This window comes from Taudactylus pleione, unplaced genomic scaffold (assembly GCF_031769625.1).
Source record: "Taudactylus pleione unplaced genomic scaffold, aTauple2 ptg000025l, whole genome shotgun sequence".
Taxonomy (NCBI): domain Eukaryota; kingdom Metazoa; phylum Chordata; class Amphibia; order Anura; family Myobatrachidae; genus Taudactylus; species Taudactylus pleione.
In genome coordinates this window covers 5,327,277-5,354,871 of record NW_028284427.1, presented here as the reverse complement: position 1 = coordinate 5,354,871, position 27,595 = coordinate 5,327,277, and the positions used below count along the sequence as shown (strand labels likewise).

The following is a 27,595-nucleotide window of genomic DNA, read 5'->3' as shown; positions in this document are numbered from 1 at the left end:
ATGTCTGTTGTGTTTCGGAGGTATGCTCTTTGCGCCTTTAGATATGGTTCTAGGTAGGTATCAAAATATTATGAGAGGTTGGCGGTGAGTGAGTTAATTCCTGATATGATGGGCCTGCTTGGTGGTTGTGCCTGGTCTTTATGAATTTTGAGTAAGTAGTAAAATACAGGAATTACCAAATTTTTTATATTAATGAATTCATGTTCTTGTTTCGTGAGTATTCGTTCAAGAAGTCCCTTTTTAAGTAATCTCAGAAGTACTGACTAAAAATTTTTGGTGGGATCCTGTTTCAGCTTACTATATGTGTTTTCATCGCTAAGTATTCTTAACGCTTCTTTAAGGTAGTCAGCTTTGTCTAGTAGGACTATTCCACCCCATTTGTCTACCGGTTTGATAATGATGTTTTTGTTCTTTTGTATATGGTTCTCCATGATGTAACTGGGGTAGAATTGATAGCTGGGTTTATGATTGGAGTGTTTGTATATGTTGTTACTTGTTGGTTTGTGTTGGGGGCATGGGTGTCTTAGCAAATAATTATTTGAGGTCCATGTATGTGTCAAACTTGTCCATCTTGGCTGTTAGTGCGAATTTTAGTTAGAGATGAGCGGTTCGGATTCTGTGGAATCCGAACCGCTCAGAACAGTAGGGATCCAAGTCCACCTGAGCTGAGGCTCGGGTGTTCCTGCCATCTCTGATCCCCAGTGCGAGCCAGACATCTGCGTCCTGACATGGGATCTTGCAAGTGTGCTGAACTCTCGCTAGAGGAGATAGTTCGCCTCTACATAAGGTGTCGAGTCCCGTGACTCAGCACATTTGTCCTGCACACTCCTATAGTGCGCTACTCTGCAACTGGGCTGAGGGGGCACCGAGTGGCTAGATCACTAGTGCTGATCACTGAGTGGCTGTATAAGGGGGCACACACTGATGCTGCATTATACTCTGCTAAGTGGCTGCGCTGGCAAAAGTGACTGTGTATGTAAGGGGGCACACTGCATGCTGATGTATGCTGCACTATACTTTGCTGATTAAGTGCTGTGTCCAGAGACTCACAAGTGGCGGTGACTGTGTAAGGGGGCACGCTGACTGCAAGAAGTGGCTGTGTGTAAAAAAAATAAAAAATAGCCCTCTGTGTATAACAAATACAAGCACCGTGACTTTGTGGGCTATAGCCCTCTGTGTATAAAAAATAACTACAAGCACCATTACTTTGTGGGCCATAGCCCTCTGTGTATAACAAATACAAGCACCATGACTTTGTGGGCCATAGCCCTCTGTGTATAACAAATACAAGCACCTTGACTGTGGGCCATAGCCCACTGTGTATAACAAATACAAGCACAATGACTTTGTTGGCCATAGCCCTCTGTGTATAACAAATACAAGCACCATGACTTTGTGGGCCATAGCCCTCTGTGTATAACAAATACAAGCACTGTGCCTTTGTGGGCCATAGTCCTCTGTGTATAACAAATACAAGCACCGTGACTGTGGGTCATAGCCCACTGTGTTTAACAAATACAAGCACAATAACTTTGTTGGCCATAGCCCTCTGTGTATAACAAATACAAGCACCATGACTTTGTGGGCCATAGCCCTCTGTGTATAACAAATACAAGCACTGTGCCTTTGTGGGCCATAGTCCTCTGTGTATAACAAATACAAGCACCGTGACTGTGGGTCATAGCCCTCTGTGTATAACAAATACAAGCACCGTGACTTTGTGGGCCATAGCCCTCTGTGTATAACAAATACAAGCACCGTGACTGTGGGCCATAGCCCTCTGTGTATAACAAATACAAGCACCGTGACTTTGTGGGCCATAGCCCTCTGTGTATAACAAATACAAGCAATGTGACTTGTGGGCCATAGCCTTCTGTGTATAACAAATACAAGCACCGTGACTTTGTGGGTCATAGCCCTCTGTGTATAACAAATACAAGCACCGTGACTTTGTGGGCCATAGCCCTCTGTGTATAACAAATACAAGCAATGTGACTTGTGGGCCATAGCCTTCTGTGTATAACAAATACAAGCACCGTGACTTTGTGGGTCATAGCCCTCTGCGTATAAAAATACAAGCACCGTGACTTTGTGGGCCATAGCCACTGTGTATAACAAATACAAGCACCGTGACTGTGGGTCATAGCCCTCTGTGTATAACAAATACAAGCACCGTGACTGTGGTTCATAGCCCTCTGTGTATAACAAATACAAGCACCATGACTTTGTGGACTCTAGCCCACTGTGTATAACAAATACAAGCAATGTGACTTGTGGGCCATAGCCCTCTGTGTATAACAAATACAAGCACCGTGACTTTGTGGGCCCAAAAATACAAGCACCGTGACTTTGTGGGCCAAGCTCTTTCATCAATTGATATCAATGATTCAAAGGAGGTCACAGTTAGATCCTATGTGCTATACTTAAATAAGCAGTGTCAAAGCAGCTACCCATTAATGTCAGATAGTGCATAACTAAAATGTTCTATTACCAATAGGACCTCAGTGCCCAGATACTGGATACTGCCACTGTTTGCTGTTTTTACTCTTCACTCCAGTATTCCCCCGCAGGCTTGCCATACCCCACTAGCTCGGTTCAGTACAGGGAGTGTGTGTGCAGGGGGGTGGGCGCTATGACATACACTTTTTATGGGTGCCATGGTCCCAACTCTGGTAACAACTGACGCAGTGTTGGGCAGCCGACCAGGCAGCACTCTGGGTCAGTGGAGCCAGTACTGCCTAGTTATATGCATAGGAGACTAAATAACTGCTGGCGTAACTGTGTACTGTGGTAGTGGAGAGCCCACCGCTACTGGTCACACACGCGACCTCTGCTAAATATATGTAGGAGGGGCCTGCCTGTGCCTCCCACTTGGACAAACCTAACAGCCCTTGTTTGTAAAGGGGGACAGGGCTCAGAGGCAAACGCAGAATTTCTACAGAGGGGCTTTCAAATGCCTGATTTTTAGCATGTTTACCACTAAGAGGGCATAATCAGCACTGAAAACCAGCTATAACAGGCATCATACGAATATACAGAATTAAATAATTCTTGCATATACAGGGCTATGGCCCACAGTAATCAATTCAATGTAAAAAGTAGAGCCATCCTGTCTGAGCTGAATCTTTTTATTACATATGTGGGCTCTATTACAGATCATTTGAGCAAGTTGGGGAATCTGGGGGAGGGCACAAAAAGAAACATGTACTGCCGTGGACATAGATGTACAGATTGGTCTCTTTATGTACTGGATAGGGTATTATTCAGTATTAATAATTGATCCTATAGATGGGCTATATCAGTGCACCCCGAACAGTACATGTTTACCAGGTCACCTTGTCGGTGCTCAACTATATTCATTACTGGCTTTCCAATTTATTTACTACTTGCTGCACCACTATATTCATTACATGTTTTCCAGATCCCCTAGTCGGTGCACCACGTTATTTATTACTGGCTGTCCAATTTATTTACTACCGACTGCACAACCATATTCATTGCATGTTTTCCAGATCTCCTAGTAACACAGTTTAAAAGAACAGGGATTGAAGTGTGCCAGTTAGTTAATTAGTGACATTTTTGACATTTTGTATGGTCCCTTATACTATGGGGCACAAATAGGGCAGACTGTGGAACCTGGGAGGATTTCCTGCCGCGCCTAGAGCAGGCAGCAGCAGCCCCCCCAGTATTAAGATGGCGGCCGCACTCGGGGCAAAGCCACGCCCCCTTCGCCCTTCGCCACCCCAATAGCGGGTGCCCAATGGCCCGCAGGCCGCTCATTGAAAAAAACCAGCGGAGCAGCCAACGCTGCCTGCCTCTGGTTAAACAAAATAGAGACGGAGCCAGCGGCAACATGCTGAGTCGCGCTCCGTCTCTCAGCACAGGCGGGGCCGAAGTTTCTGGCCTCGGCTCTGCTAAGGCACGCGGCCACGCCGGGCACCATGTGGAGGCAGCATCGGAGGCGGCAGATACCGCCAGTTGCCTCCGTACAGCAAAGATAAAGGGCAGGACTGACAGCCACGTCCATAGCTGTGGCCCTGCCCTACTGCGCAAGCGCTGCCTCAGGCCCTGTCCGCGATAAGCGCGGCAGCCTGCTCGGGGGGGGGGGGAGAGAAAGAGCTGGGCAGCACGGGAGCCTGCTGTTTTAGCCCAGCAGCACACATAGCGGGCAGTGTTAACAGGAGCGATGGGGGGACATTATGAAGGGCAAGAGGGAGAGACCAGGAAGGAATCCCAGGGGTATAGAAGATTGAGGGAAAGCATGGAAGAATAGGGGAAAAGAATGAAAGTATAGGGTAAGAGAACAAAAGAATAGCTGGAGGGTAGAGAACAGGAGAAAGAGAAAAGGAAAAAAGGAGATTTATACAGGAGATTCACATCACACATTGTACTTCCCTGTCCTGGAAAAAAACTGTAACAAAGAGGCAGATTTGCATACATCACTCCATTATATACTCTTAGACCACTCCTCATGAAACATTTATTGGCTGCATAAGACCAGCTAGACTTAAAGTGGCAATAACCAACACGTTATTAAACTGGTAACACTCAAAACACTTGTGGTTTAATGTCCCTTAGGCTTAAATTGACAGCCTTCGGTCTTACTTAGGTTAGTATGGAGGTAGTTGTGTGGGTGGCTGTGTAATATCTCCTCACAGGTGCTGACTGACCCTCAATCAAGGTGACAAGTATTACAATGGTGAGTATACACTCCGTGTGTGTGTCCTGTCCTTGTCCCCTTCCTTCCGGTATCAGTGACCCTTGCACACCCACATTTCACCCTCAGTGCACAAGTACTATTAGGTGATACCTGGGTGGCTGAGGCACCAGTGCTTGTGATGACCGTTTATCCTCCCGGTGAAGGTCACCATCACCCGTGACTATTCCCTTGCTTGTCACCCTAAAGGACGAAATGCGCTGAATAGTTAATTCTATTCTTTTTTTCCTTAGTGACAACGGCCGGAGGTCCCTACTGATGGTCTTCAATGGTGCTTAGGAGGAGGACCCTACTAGGGACACTATGACAGTGAGCACCTGTCAGGGATCTTCTCCCCCCGAGTTCTAACATTTCAATAATAAATATTCTATTAAATACTTACATTAGAAACATAAGAAATAAAACTTATTGAAGCACCAATAGCACAATGCATGTCAGTATCACCACTGGGTAATATAATTCTCACATATATAATGGTGGACACACCCCATAATATTATTTAGGTATTTGAACTACAAAAATAAAACATAATCAATATTTTGGAAAACTGGGTCCATTTAAGGATCACTCAGTGACCAGACTTACCATCAGTGTTCCCCCTGAGATAAGTAACACAGGGCCTGATTCATTACAATTGCTATTGCGATCGTAGATGCAATTACGCACGGAGACCCACTGCAAAAATATGCTAATGTTTGCAATCACAATCCCGTAACAGCCTAACATAAGGACGCCCACTTCACCTTATTCACATCCATAACACATTGCAAGTCTGCAAAACCATCGGTAACATCGAGCACCATCGGAGCCTCACACACAACTACAGGTCTGACTCAGAATTTGCTAACCTCATCGCATGCAATGTAACCTCAGGCTGTGTCATACTTGCTGACAATCAGCTCCCTCCTTCCGGGAGGGAGCTGATTGTCGGCTAACAGCGGGGGTCATGTCCGGACAGCTGTGACACGTTTGGGGGTGGAGCCGAGGGCGGGGCTGTGCGATCGCACCATCGAGACCCCGTCCCCTCTTCACAATGCCGTTATTTTCAGCACTGTGAAGCAGGGACAGGGCCACAATGACGCGATTCAGCGTGAATCGCGTCAACAGCCCCCCCCGCTGTGGGGATTTCTAGTGTATTCTGGGGGGAGGTCGGGAGGGTTGGGGAATGTCGGGATGCTTGCCTGCCTTTCTGGGGGCTGTTCCAAGGAGGGTTGGGGGGGTTGGCAGAGGTGGGTGGAGCTACACCAGAGGGTCGGACACCAATTTGCGTAAACCAATTTAAAAAGCAGTAAAGCAGCATATATATATATATATATATAAAAGAGAGTCACGAGCGGCACTCACAGGTCTTAGTAGCAATAGTAGTAAATAAAGAGACACTACTCCATATACTTATTTACTACAATTGCTACTAAGACCTGTGAGGAGGGGGCAGGACAGGGAAGGCTGGTAGGACTAGGGAGAAGCACAGGGCAAAGAAGAATGGCAGGGACAGCTTGCTGGACTGGGGGGGAGTAGTATGGTACCTTTTTTTGATTTTTTTTCAACTGGCTGCGCTGGTGCAGCCAGCCAACCAGAGTCAGCACTGAGAGAGCAGAGAGAGGGAGGGGCCGGGGTGGCTCTAGTAGTAGCGCTGCATCCGTGCATCGGCATTTCCAATATGGCGTGACTGTGAGCCAATCACAGCTTGCGGACCAGCAGCCAATCGCTGCTCCTGATTGGCTGCCGGTCCGCGAGCTCCGGCTGGCTCGCAGTGGCACAATAAATGACAAGCAGCTGGCAGTGTTGTATTTCCATTGAACAGGGCTGCAAGTGCAGGACTGCAGCACCCGGGCCCCCTCTCTTTCCGCTGTCTCCGGGCCCGGGACTCAAGGCCTGCCAGTCCCCCCCTGATTTCGGCCCTGGCTTTGTATGGCATCGCAGTGGCTAATTTATGCAGTTGTGATCTATGATGAATCAGGCCCAATATAGGGGTACAAATTCAAAAGATTTAGTACACCCACATGTTTCCAGTTCTTAGTGAAGTGCTTTCAGTTTATTGTCTCATTGTACAAGTTTTAATCTACATTTTTTACTCATAGTCATTCTTTCTACCATGGAAATCAGATAGAGGGCCTGATTCAGAGCTGCGATTTTGCATGGGTCGCAATTGCAGAAATATGCTAATGTCTCCAAACCTTGCACAAGCATAGAGACGCTCACTGCTGCCTTCTCATATGCATCCGATGTCTCACACCAGCATAAACATCGGTAACATCGATGTAGATCGGGCAGCCATGCAGCATAGGTGGCAAGTCTGACCTGTCTCAAACACAGCGACTGACACACAGAGAGCTCTCATGCTGCGAAGGAGATTGCAATGGCTTATTTATGCCCACCCATGAAATGGCGTTTAAACGGTCAGACACACCTGCATATGCCTAGTCGCCCCCCCGCTACCTCCCCAAATGCTGACTACCTGTCACTCACTCTGCGATTGACTCCTCTGTGCGAGCGCAGTCACAAAATAATCTATGCACATGCACAGTGCAGGTTACATGCATGTGCGATGGTAAACAATCGCTCAATCTGCATAAATATCAGCATGGCGTACATCTCTGTATAAGGCTCAGAGTTCGGGAAGTTCTTTCCAACACTGTTGCTGAAGTTCTCACAAATGTATTGAGCTTATTGGTTAGTTGTTTTTACCCTTCTGTGCAGTTTATCCCAAGCCAGCTCAATTGGGTTTAACAGGCTGATTCAGCCTGGGGAATATAGGCCCTGATTCAGAGCCGGACGCTCTGACCAAAGCGCTCGCTCTGAATCAGGGCCCACCTCCATTAATATGGAGCGTCCTCCTGGACGCTCGTATAGCTGTGGGTCACCACCCACAGCATATACGAGTGTGCAGGATGATGGTCGCGATGGTCTTGACCATCGCGACCATCGAAACTGCGAGCAAAAGCCTGCGGTTGAGTTTTTCAACCGCAAGGCCAGGAGTGATTTTGGCTCTATCAGAGCCAAAATCACTCCCACTGACATCACTAGTGATGTCAGTGGGGCCGGCTTCAGACGGTAGGCGTTCCCTTGGGAACGCCTCCTTCTGGCAGGCACGCCCCCAGCATGCCCACCAAAGGGGGCGTGCTGTCAGTCAACATCGACAGCACGCCCCCTTTGATGAGACACTCCGAGCGAAGGAAAGTCCTTCGCTCATCGCGTCTCGCGCATGCGCACGACGGAGCTCCCTCCGTCGTGCGAATGCGCAGTGCAGACCATCGACCCAGTTGCAAGCGGACAGCCGCTCGCGAGTGGGTCTGAATGAGGGCCATAGTAAGATATAGCAAGTAACTGTGCACCTTGATAAAACCATGCTGCACTGCAAGTCGGGCAGATGTAAAATGTGCAGATAGATTTAGATTTGGGAGGGATGAGCCCAAACTGTCATCTAAGTTGCAGTGTAACAATAAAGTTGTGCAGTATTTGTGGGCTACATGCAAAAGCAGCCAGTATTTACCACAAAAAATATATGTATTTGCACCCCTTACATTGTAACATGGTTTGTCCAGGTTCACAGTTACTTGCTATGTCTTACTCTATACCCAAAGCTGAATCAGGCCCTAAGTCTGGAGACTGTGCTGTCCATTCCATGATATGAAGCCTACCGTCTAATTATTTTCCTCGGAAGGCAGTTCTGACATAGGGGGAGATGTACTAAGCTCTGGAAAGTGATAAATTGGAGAGTGATAAACTACCAGCCAGTCAGCTCCTGTCATGGTTACAGGCTGTGTTTGAAAAATGACAGTTAGGAGCTGATTGGTTAGTAGTTTATCACTCTCCAATTTATCACTTTCCAGAGCTTAGTACATCTGCCCCATAGCCTGGACATATGTTTCAGGTTAATGTTATAGGATGAACTCTTGACCAATTAGACGCAGAGCAGAGGATATTGCATGGCACTGCAAAATGCTGAGGTCGCCCTTTTGGTTCCAGGTGACAGTAACTTCATGCAAGTTGCTGACTTCGGTTCCAGCAAAAGAGCCCCAGACGATCTTGCTTCCTACTCTGGTGTGTTTCAGCCTGAAATTTAAAAAGGTCAATGCTTTTACTGCAAAACATGGAGAGCTTTGCTATTAAAAGCATTGGCCTTTTAAATATTTGGCTAAAACATGTGTGGAAGTGGTGGCTATTACAAGCCAACGCTTAGTAAATAAACCCCACATATTGATAAACCATCCTTTTGTCTACTCGATAGTGTACAAAACCCTGCATGATGAGCCAAAGATTTAAAGTTTGGATTCATCAGCCCAAAAGACCTTCTCCCAGTCTTCAGTAGTACACTGGCTGTGCATCATGGCCCAGGAAAGCCTCTTTGTCATTGCTGCAGAACAGCTGTAAGGTCTTAGGGCCTGATTCAGAGCCGGACGCAATTAGCGCTCGCTCGTTCAGAAAAAGGGGGTGGCTATTCAAATGAACCGTTCGCTCCTTGCAGTCTGTTGACGTCCCATGTCTGAATGAGCGAACAAAACATGCGGATGTTTATTTGAAAAATACGCCCCCTGGCCGCTCGCATCATATGTCATGTCCGCTATTTATTAGATTAATCAAGTACATCGAACAGCGTATGAACTGCTCGCTATTCTTGTGGATGGTTTTTCCTACCACTATATTGCGAGCAGTTCTGACTATAAAACAACCAACTGACGTGGTCAATGACGCTGCTGTATTAATTATGCACACCCATAAAACGCCCGTTTTGACCTTTAAGCACGCCTGCGTTCTGATCTCCACTCCCCGTTTTCAAGCACCTTCCTCTGTTACCACCCACATACGCCTCATTCTGTCACTCAAAATAGCAGGCATTCGCTATATAGTGAACAAACGATTTTTGGCCGCTCTGACTGGTTCGCGCATGCGTATTAAAAACCCTACGCATGCGCAGATGGGCGAACATCGCTCAGAACGAGCATACTTACTACCGCTTACGAGCGGCTCTGAATCAGGCCCTTAGCCCATTGCTTGTTCCCTGAAAAAGGTGTTTTCTTATAACTGTAACATTTACACAGTTTTGGCTAAGCTAAACTCTTTTCCATATCCTCTAACAGCTCAGGGCTTCCCTATGTAAGGTTATTAACTGGACTTGAATTGCAAAAAAAATTTCAATAAAAACTGAAAAAATGGGGGTGTTGTAAATCTTTTGACCCCTAGTGTAGATATTAAAGTATCTTGGCCAAATGTAATAGCCTGCGATTTACAGGAGCCGGCACAATTCTGGTGAGATAGTCACTAGGTTTAAAGCTGATATTGCCTTTAAACTAATTATCGCTTTAAATGTAAAGACTATCTCGCCGGAATCATGGCGGCTTCCACAATTCGCTTGCAATTACATTTGGCCCTTATTTGCAACACCCCTAACATGAGATAAAGGGGCTGATTCTAAATTTGGAGCAACGTCAACTAAAACAAAGCCAGTAACTTTGCACCTGGACAAACCATGTTACAATGCAAAGGTGCAAATGCATGTATTTTATTAAACTCCCTAATGGTTGATATGTGCACTATACCTTACAGACTTAAAACGACTAAAAACGTATCTAAAAATAAACACACGGACAACAACAGTTGGATTTAAAATTAAAGGTAAATTTTATTTGACAACAGATTATTAATAATTAATAATAATTAATTAAATATTGAATTTGGGCTATCGAATTAGACCATTAGATCTTGCCAATTGAAATTGATTGTGAGCTTAAAGTTAGTATGGTGGTGGACAACAAAGAACAGACACTCCCACAAAAAACACGCAGACCAAACACATCACTCGTTAGAGTTCAACTCTCCAGAAAAAGCACGCCCGGACGGGCTGTGTCATTTCCCTGTAGGACATTTTGGCCTATAATTGAACAAGGAGAGCGCACCCATCTAACTTGTATAACGACTAAAAACACACTACCGTTCTTTCCGCCACAACACTCATAGCAAACAAACATGCAAAAACAAAAACATTATTTCCAGAAACAAAGAGGCTGAATCTACTGTATGCATATCAGACCGAATATACCAGCAAGGCCACACCCCCTAGGAACCCTATAGGCTAATTCTAATGTCTGACACTAACAACAACATTCTCATAGGTATACTGCTATCACAACCACGGGGTTTAACCTGGCTCAGTCAGATTGCACCTGCCTTACGCTGTCCTTCTGAATGCAGGGTAAATAATGGCTGATTTAGCATGTAGCCTACAAATGCTGGGCAGCTTTATTTTTACACTTCAAATTAGAGTTCAGATAGGACACGCCCCTCCCAAAATTAAATATCTCTGCATATTATAAATCCGCCCCACCTGCAGTACAATATGGTTTGTCCTGGAGCAAAGTGATTCCTTTTTTCTTTGCGTTGCACCCAACTCTGAAACAGCCCCAGAAAGTTTTTGAGATATCTCAGGAATAAAAATACAGTAGTTTTTATTTCATAATTTCCTATCTTTTTGACACTAAGGCCCCCATTTCCAAACGAGTTTTATAATCAAAACGAGTGATAAGTTTCACTGTGTATGATAAATGGTGCTCCAGCCAATCAGCTCCCTCCCAACTGTCATTTTTCTAACAGTTGACAGTTGGGAGCTGATTGGCAGGAGCACCATTTATCATACACAGTGACATTTATCACTCATTTTGGTGATAAAACTCGTTAGTAAATGAGGCCCTAAGATTGCTCTATTATTATATTTTGCTAAATTTTAATAATTTTGTATATAATTTTACTGATATAAAATAAAAGCTGAATGTAACCTGTGGATCACACTATAGCAGCCCATTTTTATTGTTTTTTACAAGCAGACAGGTATCACCTGACCCTGAGAGGCTAAATAAGTACAGTAATTACATATGAGATTTGGGTGACACATTGGACCCCAAAGATTCCCATCACAGTGCTTGGGACAGGGCCCACCAGTAATTTATATAAACATGGTTGTATTATAGGCACTGTGGGTAACAGGCAGTGACACTGGGCCCACAGCAGCTGGTGATGTCACAAAGCTTTATGATGTCATAGAGCTGCTGGCTCAGTTGCTTACCAGCATAAGATACGTTTGTGTGTTTTCACCTATTGCAGTGTGAAGGCGATTTTATTCGTGCTTAGCGAATTTTTGTTTATTTTTCTTGATTTATCTTGATATGAGATCAAGAAAGAGGAAAAGGCGACCGGATAACAACAGGTCTCCTATTAAGGAGTGTAGTAGGAGTAATAAGGAGGATATCTGTGTGGGAAGAGGAGATTCTACCAATATCACAGAGGGAGGAGATATTGAGGTGAGAGAGGACCATCAGTGTAAGAACAGGAACCAGGCTAGAACATCAAAGCAGCCAGGTAAGGCCCCTAATAAGAGGCCCAAGGTAGACAGCACCATCAGCAAGAGATCAGCTGTAAAGAGACCCTTAGACAAGACCGGGGACACTGGCTGCAATAAGAAAAAGAAGGAGGAGCTGAGACATGACAGCCCAGGAGAGGGACCCAGTGCTCCCATCATAGAGCTCACAGCTCGGAGGAGCAAAAAGAGAACTCACAAAAGTGAAGCCCCAGACCATCAAAAGAAATGTAAAAAGGGAAGAGCAGGTAAAAAGCCTTTTGCTTGAAAACACTAATAAGGGAGAGATGTATCAAATTGTCTAACGATAAAAAGCTTTAAAATGACAGAAGCTGATTGGTTGCTATAGGTTTGATACATCTCCCCTCACTTGTAATGTAATAGAGAAGTAAGTGAGGTGTAGGTTAGTACTTACATGGTAAGTGTAGCTCCTGCACCTCCTGTGTGTAAGCGCTGAGCATATGGCTACAGAGCGCACAGGTCTGACATAACTCTGACCCTAATATGTGTGATGCTCAGGGAGATGCCAGATACAGGACTGTGCTGCACTTACCTATAACACCCCTGATCCCCACCACACAGCACAAGGGGTGATAAGTGTTCACAATACTGGTGCAAATTGTGCACATGTGCAATATGGTGATGTCATGTTCTCACCTCTCACCACCATTCACGTCCTTTCCCTATCACCTAACTCTGCAACGTCTTTATACCTTGTTATTACTATTCTGCAGCACCTGTGACTGTTACATTGTCCTATACAATGCTGGCAGCTATTCCCTATTCATTTATTTCATTTCTCTTACACCCCAACAACATATAATTAGGCAACATAACAATATTCTTACCAGATACTATATAATACAGGGTATAAATACTTTCTATGATATAATTATCTCAAACCTTTAAATGAAATATTGCCAAATATCTATGTTTATATTAGTCAATAAATGTGATTTCTCTTTATGCCACAAGGTGTAAGTGGGACCCCTCCAGCCAGCCCCCCGGAAACAGCCGCTGCCTCTCATATATTGGAATGTTTGATCTACCACAGTATTATTGGAGAGGGCGGTTTCGGGAAGGTAAGTGATTAGTACATATTTGGTGACTTACCTGTAAACAATGTAGCAAATATATCTTAAGAACTTTGCTTTAATAACTATATAATATAATTAGGAATGTGCGCAGGACCATTTTTGCCGGATTTGGATTTGGTTCTAATTCGTCGTCTGGCTTTTTATTTGGATTTGGATTTTTTTACAAAACTTGACAAACAAAAGCTAAAATCACATAAATTGGACTTTATTTTCTTCCTAGAGTATTATTAACCTAAATAACCTTGATTTCCAGTCATTTACAGTCAATTTAGACCACCTCACAGTTTAAATTATAGTTTTCACCATTATTGGCCAAAGGTTGAAGTGAGCTGACTGGTTACCAAGCGACAAAGCAGCGGCGCAGACACCACAGTATAAAGCACATCAATGACAGATTGCCACACAGCAGTGGCAGAAATGAAAAGTAGTGCACCCACCCAGTGGGGTACGGCCAGCAGAATCACAGTACTTGTTTACAAAGTGGGCTACGGCCTTAGGAGTCACAGTGCACAATCTTATTCACATTACACAGCACATAGTGCCCCTGATTCACATTACACCATAAAGTAGTGTCTTATTTATGTTACGACACAGTAGTGCCCCTTTTACTCAATGCCCACAGTAGTGACCCTTTTACACAATGCCCACAGGAGTGCTCCTTTTACACAATGCCCACAGGAGTGCTCCTTTTACACAATGCCCACAGTAGTGACCCTTATACACAAAGCCCACAGTAGTGACCCTTTTACACAATGCCCACAGTAGTGACCCTTTTACACAATGCCCACAATAGTGACCCTTTTACACAATGTCCACAGTAGTGACCATTTTACTCAAAGCCCACAGTAGTGACCCTTTTACACAATGCCCACAGGAGTGCTCCTTTTACACAATGCCCACAGGAGTGCTCCTTTTACACAATGCCAACAGTAGTGCCCTTTTACACAATGCCCACAGTAGTGACCCTTATACACAAAGCCCACAGTAGTGACCCTTTTACACAATGCCCACAGTAGTGACCCTTTTACACAATGTCCACAGTAGTGACCATTTTACACAATGCCCACAGTAATGACCCTTATACACAAAGCCCAAAGTAGTAATGCCCCTTATACAATGCCCACAGTAGTAGTGCCACTTATACAATGCCCACAGCAGTGGTGTCCCTTACACAATGCCCCCAGTAGTGGTGCCCCCTATGCAGTGCCCACAGTAGTAGTATGCCCCCCAGTAGCAGTGCCCCCAATAGTATGCCCCCCAGTAGTAGTGCCCCCATTAGTAGTATGCCACCCAGTAGCAGTGCCCCCATTAGCAGGCCCCCAGTAGTAGTGCCCCCAGTAGCAGTGCCCCCATTACCATGCCCCCAGTAGTATGCACCAAGTAGCAGTGCCCCCAGTAGTAGTATGCCCCCCTAGTAGCAGTGCACCCCATTAGCAGGCCCCCAGTAGTAGTGCCCCCCAGTAGTATGCCCCCCATTAGCAGGCCCCCAGTAGTAGTGCCCCCAGTAGCATGCCCTCGTAGTATGCCCCCAGTAGTATGCCCCCCAGTAGTAGTGCCCCCATTAGCAGGCCCCCAGTAGTAGTGCCTCCATTAGCATGCCCCCAGTAGTATGCCCCCAATAGTGGTGCCCCCAGTAGTTGTGCCCCATTAGCAGGCCCCCAAAAGTAGTGCCCACAGTAGTAGTATGCCCCCCAGTAGCAGTGCCCCCATTAGCAGGCCCCCAGTAGTAGTGCCCCCATTAGCATGCCCCAGTAGCAGGCCCCAGTAGCAGTGCCCCCAGTAGCAGTGCCCCAATAGTAGTATGCCCCCCAGTAGTAGTGCCCCCATTAGCAGGCCCTCAGTAGTAGTGCCCCCATTAGCAGGCCCCCAGTAGTATGCCTCCAGTAGTAGTATGCCCCCTAGTAGTAGTGCCCCCATTAGCATTCCCCCAGTAGTATGCCCCATAATAGTATGCCCTCCGTAGCAGGCCCCCAGTAGTAGTCCCCCATAAGCATGCCCCCCAGTAGTAGTGCCCCCAGTAGTAGGCCCCCAGTAGTAGTGCCCCCATTAGCAGGCCCCCAGTAGTACTTACCTGAATCTCCGCTCCTGTCTCCATACACTCTGCTCTACTCTGTTACACATGGAGGGAGGCGAGCTCCAACCGTTTCCCTCCGTGCAGCAGCCAATAAGAGTCTGCCTGACTCTCATTGGCTGCTTTTACAAACACACAGCTGCCGCTGGCGGCTGTGTGTTTGTGTCTGTGTAGGGCAGACAGCTATCACAGTGGTCTGCCCTACACTAGAGGAGCCCTGACGTTGGATTCTCTCGCGAGAATCCGACATCAGGAGGCTGCGGCTCGGCCTCTAACGGGGATCCAAGTCAGGCAGGGAACACTCGAACAGGGTTCGGGTGGACTCGGATCCCCTATGTTCAGAGCGGTTTGGATTCCACAGAATCTGTACCGCTCATAACTAAATATAATTATCATTACATGCACATAGGTGTTTACATTGGGAGCTCTCCATTAAAAATATGGGCCTATGTAACAAGGCAAATATAGAGGATACAGTGGCACATTCCCACACTCACCTCCATATATGGTTTTGGACTGTTGCTTAGTACAGCTGACAAGGGCGTGGCCAGTGTAGGTGTCAGGGCGGAGCTAGGGCACACATGCATGGCAATGATATTAGTTATTATCATACAGCCTGTTGTACCACTCCCTGCTCTGAAATCCTCTGTTACCTCTGAGGTGCTAGGGGACAGTTCTGCTCTGCGTTTTAACAGAGCTGAGCTACAGTACATGTAATAGGCAAATGTTAGATATGGCATACCTCCCAACATTTGTGACTGGAGATGCGCGCCCAAAAAGGGGGTATTATGAGATGGTAAAGGGGGTGTGGCCTAATGGCACACCCCCATTTACATCACTAAAAGGCGTGCCCAGCATCTCCGAGATGCTGGGCTGCCCCCGGGCTTCTTCCCCATGCTGTGAATAGATGCTGTGCTCTGCATATCCGCTGCTCTACTATGCAGGGCAGCGGTGTATGCTTCCCCCAACTTCCCCCTACCACGGGACACTGCGGCCCGCGGGTGGGACAGCGGGACAGTCAAATAAAAACCGGACTGTCCCGCTGAATGTGGGATAGTTGGGAGGTATGGATATGGTGCTGTCTGCTCAAAACTGGGGCTCCATTGTTCTTACATTTTGTTGCCCAGAACAGTCACCAAATAAGCTCACTTCAATGTCCTGCTTGTGTACAGGCTATTACAGAGACTATAGGGGCTGAGAAGCTGGTGATGGTTGGTATCTCAGGAACAAGTGAAGACCCACAAGGATCTACTAGATGGGGAGATTGGGCTTTCTGTAATAAATGTTGGATACAAAAGATCTACAATCCTGGGCTCAGGGAAGACGCTCATCCCCTGTACTTTCCCTACGGGGTGATGGGACGTTCTCACCTTGCTGTTGTCAATTTATCTTGCTGTCTCCTGTTTGTACAATGATCTTAGGTAGTGTCAGCCAGGCAGGTTCCACAGCTAAAGAACATTGCAAATTGCTTCTAACTCTTATACCCTATCCCACCAAAAACCCAGCTGTGAGCACTGAGCACAGAGTAAGCACGGGTCAGAGCCAGGTTTTACCCCTTTTACACCAGCAGCTGGACCTGAGTTATATCCCGGGTCCAGCATTACAGTGGACTTTTGAAGCTGATGTATTCTCCAAGCATTACTGAAGCCAGGCAATCCCCTGGTTTGAGGCATGACCCGGGTCATTGTGACTCTGGTCATGCTGTTTATAGCGGACCGATACTTAGTTCCTTTCTGATATCAACTCTGGTCGTGACCTGGGTTAGATTCCTCGGTCACTTGACTTGGGTTATTTTTCCAGGACCATTTTCCACTGAGCAGTGACCTGGATCGACCCGGCAATAACCAGGGTTATTGCAGCAGTGGGAAAGGGGTATTCATACCAGTAAAATTATCTGTCTCATGCAGGTACTGCTGGCATCCCACCCCAACAGCAGAGAGCAGCTGGCAGTAAAACTGGTGAAGAAGAGGACACTACTCAGGGGCAAGAACCCTATATTTATAGAGCGGGACATCCTGCAAGTCACTGGCAACAGCACTTTCTTCACCCATGGCTATGCAGCATCCCAGACCCCGGTAAGAGTCTCTGTATCTTTCATAATTGTAACTAACTACTGAATATCACAGCTTCTGTAATATAAGACAATTATTTTACCATTATTGGACCCCCGCATAATTCCAATGGCACATATTGTATGACGCATTATTCTGACACAGAGGTTTATTATCCTAATTCTGTACATTTGTGTAGTATCTGGGATCCTTCATCCCGTGCTTCTCACTGTCCAGCACTGACTCAATCACTTACCCCATGTCCTGTGGGCATTATATATATAGAGGCCCATCTCAGACAGAAGACGGGCTGTATACAGCGTATACATTGGGCCTCATTCACATCACTAGTGGTGACTGAGTATTACTGATTATAATCTGCTGTGTGTCAGAGTAATGTCCATAATGTAATTTATATCATACTCTCTGATTCCTATACAGGAACACATCATATTCATCATGGAGTACCTGAGTGGGGGAGATCTATACCAGCTAATAGAGAAGAGTGCCCCATTAGGTGATGCCACTAGCAGGTAAGAGAGAACGTGGGTATATTATTACTATTATTATTATTATTGATATGACAAATAGTAACATCAGTGTTTCCATCCCTGCACCTGGGCTGCAGTAGGACCCGGCCTATGCGGCCTAACAAATCCAGGCTGGGCCTTTATAGGTGTCCATGGTGACAGGTCTGTGTATAATACAGAGTCTCCTGGACACAGGGGCTCCATTGTGTTACTCAGCTATACAAAGAGCATGGGCGGGATGCATCAAGGGTAGAAATGTGGTAGAAAATGTGCATTTCTCATATGCACCTAGCCTCGGAGGGCGCGGTGGGTAACGACATCTTCCTGTTGGGATTACCAATAGGAGCCCATGGGCTTCTCTCAGCAGAGTGCTGAGAGAGGTTTCCAATCGAATCCTTCCCAGCATCCTCCACAGCACATGCCAGAGGGGCTTCTGGGTCAAAGACCCGAATGTCCCTCCATCGCAAAGGGACGCTCTTACCGACAGAGCAGTCCTTTGCGGTGATCGTTATGCATACCAGCTATACCAACACCAGCATGCATGCGATGTCCGGTGGAATGCATCGCGAGTGCAATGCATCATGCATCCCGCCCCATGTATGATAATAATATGTCACGTGTCACTCTTATACTCTGATACTATATCAGGGGGAATGTACTATCTCATTATTGGTCATTTTACTTTAAAAAAATTTGCTATTAATATTTATGTTCTTTCTTCCTCATCAGATTTTTAACAGCAGAAATCCTTTGTGGGCTCCAATTCCTCCACTCAAGGGGCATTATCCATAGGTAACTCGTTATTTCTAATGATCATATACAGTAACCCCCTATATGCAGTTACAGTATAGCTATTATGTTGCTGGGGGTCAGGCTATAGAGAAGTGTTGCTGCCCTTTTCTGCAAATGGGGGATCATTCATTCTTGAGTTACATGATAAGTAGGGCGAGGTTCTTGTGACTGCTTCACACATCCTCTTATCTCCATCTTTATCCCACCACATACATAGGGGCCTATTTATCATAGATTTCCCCTGAAAATACCAATTTTTAGGTGGTACCTGCAAATATTAAGTAACCCCTGAATGTATGTATAGGGAATCTCAGCACATATTGGGGATATCTGCTGCAATCCCCCAGTTTAATCACAAAAGCAGCCCCCATAGGTTTCTATAGGTTTCTATGGGGGCTGCGTACTGTATATGCCGATTTTACCAAGCTCTGGCATGTGAAGTATTCTGGAGCTTGGCCCCATTAGCTAACACCATCTTCAGATAGTTATTGGGAAAGGGATCCATAGGATGTCTGCACGGCAATGGCTGCCACTATAGATATAGATAAGAAATTATGTTTATTAGGTCTAAAACCTGATAACTAATAAATAGGCCCCATAGTGACTATATGCAGCTGTCAGTCACAGTGATTGCCTCCCTACAGTCACCATGTTTTACATCACTGATCCCTTTTTCCCACTGTGACGCTGACATGGTTCTTATTGTGTCTCTGGGAATCTTTCTCTGTAACAAACAAAGTTATACAGCTGGTAGCTGTCTGACAGGCAGAACTTACACTCATTCTCCTCACAGGGACATCAAACCGGAGAACGTGCTCCTGGATGCTGTTGGCCATGCCAAAATTGGTGATTTTGGCCTTGCAGTTAAAAACATCAATGGCCAGAAGATATCAGGAGCTGCTGGGACAGTGGGTTACATGGCCCCTGAGGTGAGTAACAGATTAATTGTCTACAGGCTTCTCATACTGTATCTCCATTTCACTATTAATCGGACAACATCTTGGTTCTTAATGATATCTAAACACAGGGTCTTAGTCAGGGATGGATGCAGGGTCTGAGTCAGGGATGGACGCAGGGTCTGAGTCAGGGATGGACGCAGGGTCTGAGTCAGGGATGGACGCAGGGTCTGAGTTAGGGATGGATGCAGGGTCTGAGTCAGGGATGGACGCAGGGTCTGAGTCAGGGATGGAGGCAGGGTCTGAGTCAGGGATGGAGACAGGGTCTGAGCCAGGGATGGACGCAGGGTCTGAGTCAGGGATGGATACAGGGCCTAAGCCAGCATTGTGTGGTATTGCACAGCTGCAGGGAATTAGCTGTGCAATATCGTACAACTGATATACTAATGCAGCAGGAAGTGTCTGGTGTACATAGAGGACTCATGACAGCATCGCAGATACAATTGCTGTGCCCTAAGACGCAGCATCAGATGTTCTTCAAGACAACCTGCAATCTGAGTAACCCTGAGGTTACTCAGATTGCCCCTAGCAGCTGCGTAGTCGAGGCCAGGAAGTTTGTGTTGGAAGACGCAGACCCTGGCCTCAACACTCCTACAATAATGGGACAAGATATGGAGGCTAGCTCCACCCACTCCCTGCCCCCAAATGGCCGCAGCCTGTGAATCAGGCTCTAGCTTTGGGGAACTGTGAGAGATCTTGCAGTAGAGACTGGCGCCTGTGTAGTACAGATCCTGCACATGCACCAGTCTTCTAACATCGCAATAGTACACATACCATCGGGTTTGCATATTACTTTGAATCAGGACCGCAATGCAGATGTTTGCGCAATTGAGCAATTATCGGAATCTGAGAATGTATCAAGTTCCGCTGTCTTGTGTACAGAGATGCCAACCGGCCGGCGTCTCGGACCCGCCGCTTACATACAATAGCCCCAACATCGGTCCCAGAATTGAACTTCTGAGCAACCCTATGGTGTCTCATAATGTCCGTCTCAACTAAGAGTCCAGGCCCAGTCCATCTGCAAACAAATGCACAGAGACTGACTAGGAGGGGCCCAGAATACGGTGGTGACATGCCTGTGTTTTTGTATCCTCACCCCCGTTACCTCCCCCCATCATTACTAATCAATCACAGTATGTGGAAAAAAATCACTCCACTGCATTCACCTCTGTATTAGGCCCATAGTCACATAGGGGTGTAATTATTAGGCAGTGAAGTGGAGTTTTTGGCCAGAGAAAGAGACTATTACCGCTTCTTCCTATATAAGATGTCACATTGCATATCACTGTGATATGTGGCAACATGGTGTGGGAACATTGTTATTTATGAATAGACCCAAGCATTGCAATGTTCACTTAGCATAATTATGTAGAGATGAAAAAAGGGAAGAGGGCCCTGCTCTCACGATCTTATGATCTATAGGGGATATGGATGGACACAATAGGGGGCAGAGGGTAAAGTAGAGATGGTCAGAGACTATAGAGGTAGTAGGGAGGGTAGTAGGGTAGAATGAAAACAATACATGTAAAGTCTGGGAAGCAGGTGAAAGACTAATGGAATGAGGGAGGGAGTTCCAGAGGTTAGGAGAGGCCCAGGAGAAGTCCTGACTGTGAGAGTGGGAAGTGGTGATCAGGGAGATTAGCAGAGAGATGAGGATGGGAGGAAGCATGTGAGGAGAGGTGTGGGTGAGAGCTTAGTAGATGAGTGAGTTTACATTAATAAAAACCTTTTACCAAAGAGTAAAAGCCTATACCAGGAATGATTCAGTAACAATATATAGTAGGCAGTACAGTGTATGAATGGCTTCCACAGGGTATTCATTCCCCAAATGAGTCTTATGACCTTGTGGTACATTCAGTCAGGGAGCTCTCACCCCTCTTGATGTTCCCACTTCCTTATTTAAATAGCTTCCAAAAAGATGGCCAAGCTGTCCTTCCTCTGCAGTCCCCCAGGTGTACTTCTGCACGCTGCAGCTTATCCAGCACTTCCTGTGACATAAGCGGCTGACAGTATCAGTAGCATCCCCGTCACTTGTGTCTTCTGTCTTCCATCATTCACAGAGGATTCCAGTGACGAGTAATGCTGCCAAGTCTCTCCACCCGCTAATGTGCCAGCATCACACTGCAGCTCCATGTATACCAACTGCTGACTACTCTACTGGGCACCACAGCTTTATGTACATGATCATATTCCTATATAACAGTAACAATTGCACTTTCTCCATATTTATTGCTGTGATTGATTCATTTGCCTCGGTGTTTGCTTTGGCTCTCTAGTATAATATACATGGTCATTATTTATCATAACAGTTATTTTAATTTAGTAATTGATTTCTCTCACATAAACCTTCAGCTGAATGCTGTCTGTGTAATTGCCTGTATATGTTCATTGATATTCTTCCTTCCATCAGATGTTTCATTGTGCACAAAAAGGAGAGGTGTCAGCATAACCCGGTGCCTCCTGCCAGGTGGGACAATGTACTAATCATCTGTTTCTCCATCATGTTTTTACAGATGCTTAGAAAGAAGCCGTATGATGCCATGGCAGACATTTTTTCCTTGGGTGTCATGGTATTTGAGATGGCCACAGGAGACCAACCCTTTTACTGTGGTGAAGAGTCTGTTGAGGTTATAAAATCTGTCCTCAATGATGACCCAGTCTACCCAAAGGAACTCAGTCCAGGCATCAGTAACATCCTAAAGCGAGTGAGTATGCAGTATACAGGCTTATCACAGGGTCAGGAGATTATACAGTCACAGGGGAAATAAGGCACAGGTCTGAGAACATACATTAATACTAATGAATACACTCCCAGCAAATGTACAGCCATGGCCAAATGTTTTGAATGACACAAGTATTGGTTTTCACAAAGTTTGCTGCTTCTGTGTTTTTGTCAGATGTTACTATGGTTATACTGAAGTAAAATTACAAGCATTTCATAAGTGTCAGGCTTTTATTGGCAATTACATTAAGTTTATTTATGCAATGAGTCAATATTTGCAGTGCTGACCCTTCTTTTTCAAGACCTCTGCAATTCGCCCTGGCATGCTGTCAATCAACTTCTGGGCCACATACTGACTGATGGCCGCCAATTCTTGCCTAATCAATGCTTGGAGTTTGTCAGAATTTGTGGGGTTTTGTTTGTCAACCCGCCTCTTGATTGACCAAAAGTTCTCAATGGGATTAAGGTCTGGGGAGCAGGGCTGTAACGAGGGCACCGCAGGACAAGCGGCAATGTTCAGGCCTGTTAATTTTGTGTTTATTATCATTCTCACTTCTAGCTTCCTCTTATTTCATCCAAGCATTTTCAGGCCTACCCCATCTCTTCCCTGGTCCTTCCCCATGAGGCCTTTCCCCTTTTTTTGGGTGCGTTATGTCCCTATTTGAAAAATGGGGGGTGCTAATGTCCTTTCTGGCTCAGGGCACCAAAAGGTCTAGTTACAGCTCTGCTGGGGAGTTTCCTGGCCATGGACCTGTTCCCCTAGCCACTTAGTTATCACTTTTGCCTTATGGTAAGGTGCTCCATAATGCTGGAAAAGGCATTGTTTGTCACCAAACTGTTCTTGGGAGAAGTTGCTCTTGGAGGATGTTTTGGTACCATTCTTTATTCATGGCTGTGCTCTTAGGCAAAATTGTGAGTGAGCCCACTCCCTTGGCTGAGACGCAACCCCACACATGAATGGTCTCAGGATGCTTTACTGTTGGCATGACACAGGACTGATGGTAGCGCTCACCGTTCCTTCTCCAGACAAGTGATTTTCCAGATGCCCTAAACAATCTGACTGGGGATTCATCAGAGAAAATAACTTTACCCCAGTCCTCAGCAGTCAATCCCTTTACCTTTTGCAGAATATCAGTCTGTCCCTGATGTTTTTTCTAGAGAGAAGTGGCTTCTTTGCTGCACTTCTTGACACCAGGCCATCCTTCAAAAGTCGTCGCCTTACTGTGCGTTAATATGCACTCACACCTGCCTGCTGCCATTCCTGAGCAAGCTCTGCACTGGTGGTGCCCCGATCCCACTGCATCAACTTTAGGAGACGGTCCTGGTGCATGCTGGACTTTCTTGGGCACCCCAAAGCCTTCTTCACAACTATTGAACCTCTCTCCTTGAAGTTCTTCATGATCCGATAAATGGTTGCTTTAGGTGCAATCTTACTAGCAGCAATATCCTTGCCTGTGAAGCCCTTTTTGTAAAAAGCAATGATGACTGCACATATTTCCTTGTAGGTAACCATGGTTAACAGAGGAAGAATAATGATTTCAAGCACCACCCTCCTTTTAAAGCTTCCAGTCTGTTAATTCTAACTCAATCAGCATCACCTGTGTTAACGAGAGAATCACTGATATGTCGCCAGCTGGTCCTTTTGTGGCAGGGGTGAAATGCAGTGGAAATTTTGTTTTTGGGATTAAGGAGCTCATTCAGACCCACTTGCTAAAATGCAAACGTTCGCTGCTGCCGATGGTATGCAGTGTGTATGCATCGCAGTGTGCATACCTTAGCGAAAGCTCACAATGTGTTCGCTCACTGCGCATAGACAGCCCAGCAGAGTGAGTGACAGGGGAAGCAGTTTGTAGGTGGTAATAGGGGCTGGCCATTAAAAACAAGGGAGTGGAGGTGCAAACACAGGCATGCCTGAGCATCTCAACTGCATTTTAGAAGTATGCATAATTATAAGACAGCATCATAGTACACGTCACCTGGCTTGTATTTACACAGAAGTGCTCGCAGTGCTTGCGGCAGGGTATGGTAATGTACCGATGGTTGGATACACTTCCTGGGCATGATGTGCACAAGAGAGGATCTTAAGACAGGCTGGGGGGTGTCGCATACACTATGTGATCGCTCTCTAAGAAATACTGGGCGTGCAAATGCATTGCTGTGCGATTGCACTGCCTACGCAATTTGCATACACATCTAGCAAGCGGCTATGAATCAGCTCTTAAGTTCATTGTCATGGCAAAGAGGGACTTTGCAATTAATTGCAAATCATCTGATAACTCTTCATGACATTCTGGAGTATATGCAAAAACTGAAGCAGCAGACTTTGTGAAAACCAATACGTGTGTCATTCTCAAAACTTTTGGCCATGGCTGTAGTTGTAAGACAAAATTTAATATTTTATATATGTCATCCTGAGAATAAAGTATCATAAGGAAAATGTATGACATTGGTCAGCTAGTGCTTATCTACCATTAACACTCTATACTTTTCTGTTTATTCCTTTGATAGTTCCTATGCAAATCCCCAGAAAGAAGGCAGCGACTATATATTAACATCAAAGATCATCAGTTTTTCTGGCCCATTAACTGGGAAGACCTGGAGGCTGGCAGGATATGTCCCCCATTCATAATGCCGCCGGTAAGTATATGTACAATATAGGAATGTACACAATATGTGCTCCATCATACAGTCCTATTATCTCATAGACAATGCTGGTGATCAGGAGAGATGAATGTCATTGTACAAATGGTCACACAAATGCCAATCTAGAGGGACAATGGGCCTGATTCATTACAGATCGCAACTGCAACATTGTATGCAGATCGGCCGATGGTGCGTACTGCGCATGCACTGCACGAGTTAGCATTGCGATCACACTGCGTTAACCTACACAGATAGGAATCCATCGCAGAGTGAGTGACAGGCCGTGAGCATTTGGGGATGGTGGCGGGGGAGTGGTTGGTGAAACGCAGGCGTGCCTGTCCGTTTTCATGGGCGTGCATAAATTAGCCACTGCAACGACATACACAGCTTGTGCACACACTGCGTGCGATGAGGTTAGCAATTTCTGAGTAAGGTCAACCCTGCTGTAATTGTTCGTGAGGGGCCGATGTTACTCGGTAGCAGTAGGCATCTCTATGCTGGCTGTGCGATGGCATTGAGATAACATTCATTAGCATATTCTCGCAGCGGACAAGTACATGCAATCTCTTACTTGTCATCCTTGCTGGATCAGGCCCACAGTATGGCTAAATTACTGCAGTAAAAATGTTGTGGCCAAATGCAGAATGTGGAGAATATTTTGTGGAATGTTTTTGAAATTCAATTGTAAACACATGGACAGTATATGTTTATTATCAGCCGTATATGTTACTTTCAGCCAATTTATTGCAATCGGTGGCAAATGCAGAATTTCTAGAGGGAGTTTAGAAATCATTGATTTTGAGCGAGTGTGGCCAGTCCATGGAGAGGGCATCATTAGCACTTACACTGTGTCATACAAAGGGCCTGATTCAGCAAGGATCGTAACTGAGAATGCAATAGCAATTATGCACGCAGACTCACTGCAATAGTAGAATGCTAATCCATTGCGATCACTATGCCATCGCAGAACATAAGGACGCCCACTTTACCTTACACACATACATATGTACTGTTTAGTACGACTGCAAAACCATCTGTACTATTGAGTACCATCGCAGCCTCACACACACTTGCACAAGCTCTGACCTTACTCAGGAATTGCTAACTTCAGCTCACGCTATGAGGCCTCAGGCTGCATACGGCATTGCAGTGGATAATTTTTACACGCCCAGGCAACGGTGTTCCAACGCACTGGCACGCCTGTGTTTCGCCGACCACCCCACATGACCACCCACAAACGGCACTTTCTATCAATCACTCTGCAATGGATCTGCATAGTCACTGCGATCGCAGTGTTCAGTTCACACACTGCGTTCCATGCGCAGAATGCAACAATCGGTCGATTGCGTGCGTAATCTCAGATGCGATCGGTAGTGAATCAGGCCCAAAGTACTGTGTGTGTCATAATTCTGACATATAAAGGGCCAGCAAACATAGTTAACCCATTAGATGTGGCAGTAGGGCCACCCTGCCTGAGCTGAATGTTTTTATTTCAGATGTGGGCACAATTCCAGAGTATTGGAGCAAGTCCGGGAGTCTAGACGAGCAGCAGAAGAACCTAGCACTGCCCTGGGCATATATGTACACATTAGTTTCCTTGTGCACTTGATTAATGATCCCTATAGATGGTCTATAGTAGTGCACCCCTTAGTGCATGTTTTCCAGATCTCCTAGTTGGTGCACAGGTGTATTTATATCTGGCTGACACATTAAAAGATCCACAGATGGTGCTGACCATTTCTGATACTGAGAAGAACATGCAGCACTAGTATAATTCTATTAGTTTACTATTTCTATTGTGGTCATGGTGTGGGCTGGAGAGGGGCAACCAAAAAAAACCTTGCATTTGCCTATGGCAATATTCTTCCTTTCACATGCAACATGCATTGATATTGTAGAAGGGTAAATCCAAACTACAATGTAATTATACAGCAACCCAAAGTCAGTGAGGCATCTAGTTACCATTATACATATATCTGCCACCTAATGTGCAGGTTACAGTATTATCTAATATTAATATACTGATTGCTTATATAATCACACAACATACAGGTATAGCATAATATTAGTAAGCAGAGTTTGCACATTACCTAATTATTATTCATTATGACACAATGACAAAGAGCCCAATTACCGTGCATTTATTTTATGTTTACATGATGGATCTGATTTGTCTCCTTTTCATAGACCCCAGTTACCACCTGTGAACATCATAAACTGGATGACTTGGTACCACCTCAAGCATCACGGGAGCCACCAATATCTAAGGTGGAGGAGCGCCGGTTCCGTGGATTCTCGTTTGTAAGTGACCGGTGGAGAACCATGGACAACCAGTGATCGGCATAACATCCTGCCTGGTTCCATCACAGCAATTTTCACCTGCTGATTAACATCAAATACAGCAATGACATCTGCTGAATACCAACAATACAGCAATTATACCTGCTGATTAACAACAATACAGTAATAACACCTGCTGATTAACAACAATACAGCAATAATACCTGCTGATTAACAACAATACAGTAGTAACATCTGCTGATTATCAACAATACAGTAGTAACATCTGCTGTTTACCAACAATCACAGTAGTAACATCTGCTGATTAACAATAATACAGCAATAACACCTGCTGATTAACAACAATACAGCAATAACACATGCT

At 45.6% G+C, this 27,595-nt stretch overlaps 1 protein-coding gene across 1 annotated transcript; it reads left to right on the top strand.

Moving 5' to 3' along the window:
- Positions 1–27,267, top strand: LOC148539639 (protein kinase C delta type-like). Its single transcript, XM_088451474.1, has 9 exons — positions 1–53; positions 13,123–13,150; positions 17,144–17,311; positions 17,729–17,820; positions 18,547–18,609; positions 19,403–19,576; positions 21,976–22,270; positions 24,796–24,924; positions 27,118–27,267. Exons 1-9 carry the CDS (start codon positions 1–3, stop codon positions 27,265–27,267), a joined length of 1,152 nt encoding a protein of 383 aa, XP_088307600.1.
- The last annotated feature ends 328 nt before the right edge of the window (positions 27,268–27,595 follow it).

Bases quoted from the DNA above. Each gene is read 5' to 3' on its own strand.
- LOC148539639 (XM_088451474.1), top strand. From the start codon at position 1: ATGTCTGTTGTGTTTCGGAGGTATGCTCTTTGCGCCTTTAGATATGGT. The intron at 22,271-24,795 runs GTGAGTATGCAG...TTCCTTTGATAG, and splicing joins TCAGTAACATCCTAAAGCGA to TTCCTATGCAAATCCCCAGA. The intron at 24,925-27,117 runs GTAAGTATATGT...TCCTTTTCATAG, and splicing joins CCCCATTCATAATGCCGCCG to ACCCCAGTTACCACCTGTGA.